The 12,526-nt window shown below is 32.0% G+C and overlaps 1 protein-coding gene across 2 annotated transcripts; it reads left to right on the top strand.

The window, feature by feature from the left end:
* The first annotated feature begins 528 nt into the window (after positions 1–528).
* LOC146945654 (uncharacterized) lies at positions 529–8,367 on the top strand. Of its 2 annotated transcripts, none has more exons than XM_085743958.1 (8): positions 529–778; positions 897–942; positions 2,939–3,292; positions 3,476–3,582; positions 5,464–5,943; positions 6,539–6,697; positions 6,782–7,206; positions 7,479–8,367. In XM_085743958.1, exons 3-8 carry the CDS (start codon positions 2,958–2,960, stop codon positions 8,100–8,102), a joined length of 2,130 nt encoding a protein of 709 aa, XP_085600084.1. In that variant the 5' UTR covers positions 529–778; positions 897–942; positions 2,939–2,957; the 3' UTR covers positions 8,103–8,367. The 2 variants fall into 2 exon arrangements, with proteins under 2 accessions (XP_085600084.1, XP_085600085.1); XM_085743959.1 differs by having other exon boundaries at positions 560–789.
* The last annotated feature ends 4,159 nt before the right edge of the window (positions 8,368–12,526 follow it).

The following is a 12,526-nucleotide window of genomic DNA, read 5'->3' as shown; positions in this document are numbered from 1 at the left end:
TTCTTTCGGTTGAAAAATTAGTATGTTGTTCTTGTTGTGTTCATGAATACAGAAGATTCATGAATTATACTTATTTGATTTGATGATGAGCAATCTATTGTGTTTGAAATTGTTTTTGACCAATTTTCTTAGAAACTAGTGTGGCCTATTGTCGTCTTTCATATCAATTTGTAATTGATGTGGCATTTTGTGGTCCTTAGAATATTCTTTAATATTGTAATTTTGATTATGTAGTTAACTTTTTCTTACAACGGTGTTTGTTTAGTAGTTTCTTTCGGCTCTTCTAAATACTTCATCTGTCCTAAAATAATATAAACTCTGCGCTAAAATAATATAAGCAAAAAATGATCAACAAAAGTTAGTGTGTTTGATTCAAAATTTGTATCAAATACATCAACGCTAACATTTTGGGACGGAGAGAATATTCCATAATACAAAATTACTGTAAACAACTAAAGTTCTAGAACAAAGAAACAAAGCAAACAGCACTAATGCATAACACGATATAATAATGGTCGGTTGTTGACTATATTACTTGACTTGCATTTCTAACTTTTTTATGCCAAAGGGATGCAACCATTTTTCCACACTTCCCCCTTCTTCTATCCTTCATTTATCACAATCTTCTTTTTCTCAATATTCCTGTTTCTCCTTTTAGTTGTGTATATAACTTCAACCAGCAATAATTCTTCAAACTCAATATTTTCCCTACTCTTCCCTTAATTTCCCAAGAAGCCGACCATATATTACACATATATTTATTGATCTACAAATCTGAGTAATTTCCCTGTATATTTACTAATTTACTATTGTATTAATTTGTACTTTTTTTTTTATAATGTTTTCAGAAGTTAAAAGTACATATACTGATCATATTGTTTGTCATAATTGTACAGACAAGTGCAGGAGAAAATTAAAGTCCTCTTTACTTATTTCCTCCAGGTATGGTGCTTTAACATTTCTTTATCGGGTTGAAATCTTAGCCGCAAATTTTTTGTTATACTAGAATACTATATATATATGGACTGCTACTTATATAAAGTCTTCGAATAAATGGACTGCTACTTTTTTTTTTTTTTTTTTTTAACAAAAGGACTGCTACTTATAAAGTGTTCGAATTCATTTAAAAGTTAGCAAAGTAGAACCTTCGAATAACTAGCGTCGTTTTTACTGTTTAAGCCACACGGACGTTGGACATCTACCACATCCACATCGGTCATAGCTACCAGGAGTACCGCGAATATGTTTCTTTTTTTTTCAAATAGTATAGTGATTAGAAATTCACCTCAAATTGAAAAAGTCAGATGTCTATATTTCGATCTCCGCTGTTACAATATTATACGATATATCTATCAACTAAGTCAACTTCACACGACATGATAAATTTTGTTTTACTAGGTATAATTTGTGGTTTTATTTGGATGACATTAACTTTTGTGACATTGACGACATTAGTGCACTTTATATGAGAGAGAATTGTTAATAAATGATTAAAATAAATTATTTAGATGAGAGAGAATGATTGATTAAAAGAGAGGTAATAACAATGACATCAAAAACTAATATTACACAGGTGCAATCCATATAATTTGGTTCTTTATGTATATATAGCCTCGATTTAATTGTATTTATTTTTTTTAAAAAAAAGATGATTATTTAAATTAAAATAAAAGTTGAGTTACTATAAAAAAATATAAATTTTAGAGATTAATATTATACATATACACACACACACATGCTGCATCTCAAACTTTTTATATCTTTAATAGTCCTCTACTTTATATGAAGCTCATTGTTTATGCATTCAACTTCTATTGCTATAAATAAAAACTATTTCAGCTTACTGCATAACTATGTTAAATTTTTTGATTATTCATTCACAAATAATATTCACTATGATGGAAGAGAATGTTCACTATGATTAAAAATAATATTCACAAATAATAACTATGTTTAATTTCATAATTGAATATTTATACGAATGTTTAATTTGTAATAGAATTGTCCTCTTTTTCTCTTTTAACATTTCTCTATCTTGCCATATATATTTTTTTTTTTACTCTAATATCTACCACTGATCTGTATAATACTAAATGACAAAAACATAATCATTTAATAGTCATACTCTATTGACTAGCATTCTTTATTTAGACGTAATCAAAAGAAAAGAAAGAGAATCCTTAAAAGAAAAAAAAATACAATAATTTTATGCAGGGAGACATGTTAATGGGACATGCACTAATAAGGAATCATAGGTGGTCCTTGCCCCTTGGAGTAATTTGTCTCCAAGCGCCTTTAATAATCAAACACTATTTTATTTTATTTTTGACAAAATTATAAAACAGTTCTTCCATATAACAAGTTAATTTGTCAGTTCAAATTCAATCACAATTTAATTATTTTTATTTAATATGAAATTAAATATTTCTTCTTTTTTGTGAACTATTAAATATCTCTTTAATAAATCTTAAAATGAAATGTAATTTTGTCCATTTTTTATATTAGTATATTTAATTTGTTTAAGTATTAATTTTAATCACATAAAATGTTAAATTACCCTTATTACAAAAATACAAATGCTTTTTAAAAATTATTTAAAAATTCCCTTAAAAAAATATTTTAAACCTATACTATTTTTATTCAAACTGAGTATTATTTGTACTTTTTTCACTTCTATCAAGTGAAGTTTGTCATTGATGTTAAAAGAAAAAGTTATCTTCTTGGCTTTTTCTAAAATCAAATTTTATTGATAGCTTTGCTCTTTGAAAAATTGGTAATGATCAATCCATGTAAGGGGGTGGGAATCTTTCTCATTAAAAATCATATTCTTGAGCCCAAAATGACAAAACATTATTTAAGCTTGAAAAGCAAACATATTAAAATAAAAAAAGTAGCAAAAACCTAGACTTAATGAGGAAACATATACCATCATTTGCAGGTAACAAAATAAAAAAAATATGGACACAACCATCGTGGAAGGAAGATCCATTTCAAAGCCACCATACTTCGATGGTACAAACTGTACTGAATGGAAAGAGCGTACAAAGATATTCATACAATCAGTTGACTACAAACTTTGGCTTGTGATTAAAAATGGACCAAAAATTCCAAAAAAATTAATAAATGGTCAAGAAGAGTTGAAAACTGAAGATGAATTCGACGATGAAGATATCAAGAACATGGAACAAGAAGCAAAGGCCAAAAATATTTTATGTTGTGCCATAAATCCAGATGATCTTAAGAGAATTTCAAGTTGTCAGACAGCTAAGGAAATGTGGGAGGAGCTTGACAGGTTAAGTGTTTAATTATGTTTCGTACATATTAATTTTTTGTTCAAAATAATCTATTTGTGTTTGCTTAGTTGTGAGTTTGACTATAATGTTAAAGACATTATTGCAGTATTCTCTAAGATTAATATTTGAAGGACATTCTTCTACAAAATAATTGAAAGATATTTATATATTGTCTTTGACAGGGAAGTGACAACATCTGATGTCAGTTCTACATCTCCAGTATCAGTAGTTCAAAGGAGTGCATCAGCAACCTACAACAGACCAAATCTTGAGTTTTTAGAGGAAACAAGTATGGTTCTCTATCTTTCAAATTATTTTGTACTTTAGATACAAATAATGTAGCTATCTCTTTTTTTTTTACTTTCTATTTTTTATTTTTATAAGAAAAATTTAGGGTGAAGGGATAATGTTACGGTTCCACGCAGAAAATACCTTCGAACTCAAAGAACATTTACAAATGTATTTACATTTACCTCACTCTAAAAGCACTATCGGAGCTTGAACCCGTAACTTCCAGATCTAAGAACTGTCGTTTTACAACTATATATATCAAACATTTGAAGTTAGAACGCAGCGATCTATAGAGAAAGAAACAAAAGTTTATCATATCCAGTTGTTACTAATTATATACTATTTTCAAAATCTACTACTATAATATTAATATTAGTCCATGTTTAAATATTATTGTCCGTATGTTTCATTCATTTGATCAGTGATATATATGTACACAAAATAGTTTTCTATATGTCTCATATTGTCATGAGTTATTATCAAATGCTAATAATATACTTGTCTCATAGATATATATATATATATATATATATATATATATATATATATATATATATACAATCAATCATGGACTAATCATTCACAATTATTTATAACGAGAGTTGCAATAAAAGTCCCTTTTTTAAGTTAGCAATTTAATAACGAGAGTGAATGTGTAAGAGACACACATGATCGCAAGCAACTTCTTCACGCACGGAGTGTACATCCATCTCAATGTGTGGCTTGATGTTGAACTAAATTGTCGGATAGGTATAAGGCGCTTACGTTATCACAATAGACAAAAGTAACTCTTGTAAGTTCTTAAAGTAAGTTTCTAATCCAAAATGATTCAAACAATACATTAGCGGTATTCAGCCTCTGTGTTTGATCCATACAAGATCTGTTGTCTTTTTGCATACGATAAGATTAAATTATTCCAAGATTTACACAATAATCAGAGGTAGATCTTCTTGTGTCTTGACATCCATTCCAGCTGTATGCGTCTGTAAAAGAGATGAGCTTGTCAAGGGAGGAGGGATACATGTGGAGGCCGAACTCTCTAGTACCATAAATGACATGTTTCCATGCGGGCATGCATTGTATTTTTGGACCATGTATTAACAACCACACTTGTTGAACAACATACGAGATTTTGGGTCTTGTAAATGTCAAGTATTGTAATGTTTGGGCGAGGTTGCAATATTGTAATGGATCATGATAGGGCTTTGTTACCACTAGTGTAGGTCATGGATTGAAAGAGGTCATACCTTCATGCTAGATAATTTCTTCTACATATTTCTTTTGAAGAGAAAAATGCCTCCTGAATGTTTTGTAACATATATACCTAAAAAGTAACCGAAAGGGCCTAATAAATATTAGACATGATAGATGCATAAAGAGAGTAGGAAGAAGCAACAAGAATAATGTCATCCACATATTAAAGAATATAAGTGAAGTTATTGCGCAACTTGAAGCCTTTTACGCTCTTGTGGAGATGAAGATAGAGTTGTCTGCTCAGCTTGAAGCCTTTTACGCTCTTGTTGTTTCCTCCAAAATGATCATTGAGTGAGCTTTTTAAAAAGGGGAAAATGAGTCTTCGTGACAGATTTGTGAGCCCACCGTGGCATAAGCATCCGTCAGGTCGGAAATCAGTTGGAGAACAAGTATTCTATTTCATACAGGAGAACCGACATTAGAGAGTTGGACATAGAGAGATTTCAGATGTTGACATTAGGACGAAAGATCAGGGACCATGCGTATATGGTTTAGGAGAGAAGGATCGTTGACCTATTATTCACAATTATTTTTAATAATATAAGCATTAATACTTAACATATTATAATATTCTAATAGTACAATATAATTACTCTCTTCAACTGCTATTGAACCTTTGTTTTAGGTGATGATCCAAGGAAAAGGTTTCTCAACCTTTGTGTTCCCATTCACAAGCATGCTCTAAATGGAAACTGGCCGGCAGCTAAGCGCATCATAGACAAAGAGAATAAGCTCAAGAATGCTGCCATAACAAATGGGCATCCTACTCTACTGCATATTGCTGCAGGTGCAAACCACATTCACTTTGTGAAGGAGTTATTGAATATGCTTGATGACAAAGATATAGCATTGCAAGATGTCAATGGAAACACTGCTTTTTGCTTTGCTGCTGCAGCTGGAAACATTGAAATTGTTGACTTACTGTTGGATAGGAACTCACAATTACCTGTAAAAAGGGGTGGAAATGGAAATACTCCTATTCACTATGCTGCTTTGCAAGGAAGATGCAAAATGACATGGCATCTATATGATAAAACCAAACATTGTTTTGAAGATGCAGACTGGGATTTATTGTTCTTTGCTTGTATCTACACTGGCATCTATGGTAAGTATTACTAACAGTTGAAATTCATTATAAAAACGATCATATTGTGACTGATTTAGAGATGGAAGTTGTCAAATCGGTTGCCAACATTAGCGACTAATAGTTTAGCAACATTATAAAAATCGGTATTTAAAATGATGGCAAATTAATTTTGCAACTGATTGAGCAACCAAATTTGCAACTAGTTAAAAAATATCGGCCTCTAAATATAGAATTTTGAGTAGTTCATATGGTCTATGTGGCGACAATGCTAAAAAATGGTTTGAAACTCTATCAAAAAAAGGTATTGTTGTAAGTATCAGCTTGTAAAATTAATCTGAGTTGGGTTGACGAAAAACAAGAGAAACACGTATCAATAACATATTACACAACTTATAATAGTTTTTATTGGCTTTGTAAAATCAACACCGATTGGACCACTGTTTCAGCTGTAAGGTAATTGAAGCCTCTAAAATTCTATTTAAAGATGGCAACTTCAGTTGTCGTCTAAGTTTTGAGCGATTTACCATCATCGGTCCAACATAGACAGCATGGGCTATTTCCACAACTTCTGAATTGCAAATATATTGATGAATAAATTTTTTTCCAATTGCAGATTTAGCCTTAAAAATGGTAAGAAGCAGGAATGCACTAGCTTTTGCACGAGATGTGAATGAAGAGACAGCTTTGCATCTCTTGGCTCAAAATCGAAATCCATTGGATTCTGGTTGTCATTGTCCTGAACATGATCATTTTCCCATCATGACCAATCCTGGTAAATACTTGTATTAACTTTTATATTTTTTTAATTCTTTTAAATTGGTTTCATTAACTTAAGTAACCATGTCTCTTATTGCAGGCATGAAAAATCACATTGTTTTCCAATTGGTTAAATTTCTTTGGACCACCATTCTTGAAAAACACTACTCCTCAAAGGAGGAGTTAAACAAAATCCTAAATAAACCTTCTCAACTAATATTTGATGCTGCTGAGGTTGGAAATTTTGGATTCTTATCGGAGCTTCTCAGTGTTTATCCTAGCTTGATATGGGATGTGGATAGCAAAAACCGAACTATATTACACATAGCTGTCTTGCATCGACATGCTAGTATCTTCAATCTCGTACATCAAATAGGGCATATTAAGGGTATCATAGTAACATATGAAGATGATAATGACAGAAACACTTTATTGCACTTGGCTGCAAAATTAGCACCACGAAGTCAACTTGAATTGGTTTCTGGAGCTGCTTTTCAAATGTGCGTCGAGTTACTATGGTTTGAGGTACATTCAATGCAACCCTTTTTATTCATTTTATTCAGAAATTAAAAGCGAGCTACTTCGACACTTATCCTATTCTACTATATAAATAATGCTCTCAGTTTATTTTTACAATTGTCCTTGTTTTTACAGCATAGTAATTTGATTTTTAGACAAATATGTTGAATTTTGTGCTGACATTTCTCTCTCCATGTGTTTGCTTATTATTGAGTATGTGTTTTCCCTGTGTCAATAGCAATATAAAAAATTTACATATCTATATTTTCATGTGACAGAAAGTAAAGAAGATAATGTTGCCTGCACAGATAAAGATGAGAAACTCTGAAGGCTTTACTGCACAAGAGCTATTCTCAATTGAGCATGAAACACTAAGAGAAAACGCAGAGTCGTGGATGAAAAAAACTGCCGAGTCTTGCATGCTAATTTCAACTGTCATTGCTACCGGAGTGTTTGCTGCTGCAACTACTTTACCAGGCGGTACCGATGACTCAGGAAAACCACACTATTTGAATAAAACATCATTCTTGGTGTTTGCAATATCAGATGCATCTGCATTCATCTCATCTGCGACCGCGATATTGATTTTCTTGTCTATTCTTGTCTCGCGTTATGGAGAGTATGACTTCTATAAATCACTACCTTTAAAGCTAATATGTGGATTGGTCACATTATTTATCTCCGTAACAAGCATGATGGTAGCATTAAGTACTAATTTCTTCATAGTATACTACCATGGTTCGACGTGGGTTCCTGGTTTCATTTCAATATTTTCTTTCCTCCCAATACTTTTGTACATAGGTTTGCAATTTTCTTTGTTTTCAGATATCATTTACTCAACCTACTATTGGAGTACTCTATCTAAGCCTGGTAAAAATATGATTTATGTACTAGAGAAGTAGTGGATTATTATAGTAAGAAAAATGTGTATTATTATAACAGAAGTTTGATAATAAACTCAAGAAATCTACGGGGCAGCATATAACACTTACAAATAATAACGATCCAATCTCCTAGGTATGGTCGGCCCCGGATTGGTGAAGTACTGAAGTATCCCTTTTTCATGCATTCTTCTCTTGTACAAGTCCTTTGTAACAAATAGCAGTACTCTTATTGTAATATATATGGAATCATTGTTTTTTGTTAAATTAAATTTTTATTATGTTATTTGATTTGTTTCTAGAAGTTGTCGATGTTAGATAACATCATTGTTTCTAACATCATACATGTTCCATTAATATGCAAGAATATTGTGGGAAACATCTAAAGCAAACCTTCATTCAGTAAACCCTAGTTCTTGTAAATGAGCCTTTTCAAATGGATGCATGAATCATGGATTACTGAAAAAGAAAATGCACAAGATAAAAATAAACAAAGACTTCATATATACTCTTCATAAGAAATATATGAAACTTCATGAACCAGCCATATCACAATCTGAAACCAATCCCAAAAATCAGGAAATAGCAAACACACTGGTATAAGATTTCCAGAATTTCATACTTTTTTTTTAACAAGCCCAGAATTTCATACTTATAAGAAAGATATGAAACTTCATGAACCTGAAAGCTGATCTTTTGCTACAGATAACAAGCGAATTTGTATAGGAATTCCAATTGGTATGGTAAAAGGATACAATAGTAAGAAATGATATTCTAAAGACATCCTAACCAATTAGCAGCAAATTTTTGTCTATGGAGAGAACGAAAAATGTGCCGAAGGCGAGTTCAAATTTAAAATAAATCGTATTAACAATACTTCAACCCCGAAATTGTTCAAAGGCTAGACGAGTCAATTCTCTTGAGTCTTGCCCATAGTCACATAATTTGCAATTCGCGTTGGTACACGGTACGTGTATGGGTTTAAGGTACGTGACATGAGAAGATTTTGGTACGCGTTGGTTGGTAGTACTATAATACTACCTAATTAAGTATAGTAACTTATCTTAATATTGGAAACAAGTAGAAGAGTTATAGTAGCAAGGTGTAACAAGGTTCCCACTTCCCAAAATATTTTTTTATATTCACTTTAATTTCATTTTTGTTCTGTTTTATCGGTGTTATTTTGCAAGAAACGTTCTCTTGCTCCACCATAGATTTTCCTTTCTTTTATCTCCTACTCAACATCTTCTTCCTCTTTCTTTGATCTTCACTCACTTGTCTCGGTTCATCGGTATGCCAATTTCCACGAATTACAAGGGGTTGGTGAACCAATTTGCCAAAGTACCACGAACCAGTATGCAAGTACCAGTTCGTTGTTCGCAACATTTCAAGAGAATTATGTGACGAGTCCTAGACTTCATGAAATAAACTAAGATTATATGATTATTTAAACTTATTCCCTTCTTTTTTCTTGAAAATAAGCCGAGAAAAACTCGTGAAAATTGTCAAAAGCTATTTTTATAAGTTATATCTCAAATAGTCTCACAAAAAATATAATTATGTCAGTAAATAAACTCAAATAAGACAATCCAAACATGCTCATGCCTATTTCTTTGTAAACTTCATGTCAAATCCATGGTATATTTCTACAAAATTTCGGTTTCAATAGATCCTTGGGTATTTCGTAATATTTAATTTCCTTGCACATTGGCTTCAGAAATAAATTACAGAAACATAAATTGCATATAGGTTTTTATTCATAACCTTTGAAAATTGTTAACAGTTTCTCAATTCTTCTTTGACAATATTTTGATACACACTGTTGAAATGAGATAAGTAAACTACGTCACATAACAATTCTAAAAAAGTTACTTAAGTAAGTGGATGTGACTGCTTGATATTATTTTCCTTATGAACAAAGCTAACAATTTCATGGGTATTTGCAAAAACAATTGCACTGAAACTTGATAGTAAACTAAATACGATCAAATGAAGGAAACCAATATAATTTAACACTGATTTAAATCATTTTGACTCACCTGAGGTTTAAACCATTCGAGCACAGACATGTCTACGATTAGATGTCTCAATGTTTGATACGCGATGGCACCCGTACCACACGTGTTTGACAACTTAAAAGAAGTGTCTCGAATTTTTTTTTTTTTTGCTTCGACGCGCCTTAACCATAGTTTTTATGTGCATTTTCGCAAATTTTTGTTTAACTTGATCCTTGGCCATTACAAAATGTTTAATTTCCTTGTTATAATTATTTGGCTTGTGAAATGAAGAACATAACCGTTAAAGATTTGAATATACGTTGCTCTCAAATTTTTCCATGTTATCTTAAATGAAAAAATAATAATATAATTAAACATATGTTTTTAACGTCGTTTCATATTTTCTTTCAAAAAAAAATGTCGTTTAACACCAAAAAAAAATGTCGTTTCATATTTATAAGCTGGTTCTCTATTTTTAACAAAGCGTAAAGCAATGTGAGTTTCCGCAAAATATCTGTTTCAATTGATCCTTGGGAATTACAAAATGTTTAGTTTCACTACACTTTGGCATAAGAAATGAAGAATAGAAACCGTCAAACATTTGAAATATGTAAAGTTTATTATCATTTTTTTTTTGACATGATGTAAAGTTCATTATCGTATATGTTCTTACCAGAACATAACAGGAATTTTATAATCACCGGTTCATACACGAGATAACCGAGCACGGTGGCGATATGATCAAATATGATTACCGGAAACAACACTAAAACGTCAACACCTATATTAATTTTAAAAAATGAAATAATTGAATGTCACATGTGCAGATGTCGTGTTGGTATCAGACACACGAGATAACCGAGCACGGTGGCGATATGATCAAATATGATTACCGGAAACAACACTAAAACGTCAACACCTATATTAATTTTAAAAAATGAAATAATTGAATGTCACATGTGCAGATGTCATGTTGGTATCAGACACTAGACATGTCTTCTATTAGTAGTGTCAGGACCTTTGACTTAGTAATGGAGAAATTTAACCATGGTCTTTATTAAACATTAAAACCATAACAATATATATAGATGATTCAAAGCAAAAGCAATGATAAATTTCTGTTTTATTATTAATGAAATACTGTTTCAGATGATCCTTGGGCAGATTAGTTTAAGAAATGAAGAAAAGAAACCGTCAAAGAATTGAAATATCTTGTTTATTATTATATTGCATATATGTTCTTCTTCTCAAGCTCCTCAGAAAGTAACATGAATTTTACAATCTGCAGTTCCTATACGCCATTATCCGAGCACGGTGGTGATTTGGTCAAAGATCTCACCGGTAAATGCAAATTCATAAACTATCTTTGAAATTGTTTACCCCTATCCTTCTTTGAAAGTATTTTGTTACACGCTATTGAGATGAACTATGTAATATTACCAATTCTTCCGAAAAGAAAAATTGTTAACGTGGACCTTAATTATTTTGTTGAGGGAAAAGATGGACCTTGATATTTATAGTAAAATTGTGGATCTAATAACAATAAAATAATGGGAAGAGAAGTAATGTTACTTTTCTGAAAAATGATATTTTATTTGGGATTTTTTTTTTTGAAAAATGATATTTGAACACATATTTTGGGACGAAAATTTTACATACGGGTATTTTTGTTATTTTCAACCATAAAACAAGCGCAAATGGGTCCTTTCGACTATCATTCTTATCCATCTTCTCTTCTCTTCTATCCTCTCATCATCGTTGTCCTCACCACCACTGAATCACCATCAATGAGAGAGATCCGGCAAGAAAACGAGAGAGAGAGAGAGAGAGAGAGAGAGAGAGAAAGAGAGAGGACAGAACTCAATCTGAATACGACTGTGCCTCCTCTTCCTTCTTCTTCGACCACCATTCCTTCTCTGCAACTTTCCGCATTCCTTCTCATTTACCCATCTTCTTTTACTTACTTGTCATTTTGCCTAGACAAAACGACGATGGGTGTAATATCCCAGACAACTTTAAGCATTGCCAACTGACCCTACAAACTCACACGAGTCTTTTCAGCGTGTTTTGTCCTCACTCACAAGCTTACTGATAAACTTCCCAATAGGTCACCCATTCAAAGACTACTCCAAGTCAAATACGCTTAACTGTGGAGTTGTTATGGAATGAGTTACCAAAAAGAAGATGCATCTTGTTGATATAGGTAGTACCAAACAATTCTTCTAAGCCTTCCTTCAACTATGCAGTCTCATACCTACACGACCTCAGGATCCCTCTCATTCCGATGTGATTCGGTTTGTCTAGAAGTTGTCTGGAGTCGTTCATTGTCGTGCCTTATGCACCGACGACCACTCCCCGCCCTCGTCACCCTTTGGTGTTACAATGGGGATAATCACAGTTGTGGTAAACGAGAGATAGAGACGCAAGTGTAATGTTGGACAAACGACA

This window comes from Medicago sativa, chromosome 2 (genome assembly GCF_051527215.1).
Source record: "Medicago sativa cultivar Bolivia chromosome 2, Bolivia_mono, whole genome shotgun sequence".
Lineage (NCBI taxonomy): Eukaryota > Viridiplantae > Streptophyta > Magnoliopsida > Fabales > Fabaceae > Medicago > Medicago sativa.
Note: the sequence above shows the minus strand (reverse complement) of the source record. Positions and strands in the feature narration are given on the sequence as shown.

Coding starts and splice junctions, on each gene's coding strand:
- LOC146945654 (XM_085743958.1), top strand. CDS start 2,958: ATGGACACAACCATCGTGGAAGGAAGATCCATTTCAAAGCCACCATAC. Junction 3,293..3,475: donor ATGTGGGAGGAGCTTGACAG/GTTAAGTGTTTA, acceptor TGTCTTTGACAG/GGAAGTGACAACATCTGATG. Junction 6,698..6,781: donor TCCCATCATGACCAATCCTG/GTAAATACTTGT, acceptor CTCTTATTGCAG/GCATGAAAAATCACATTGTT.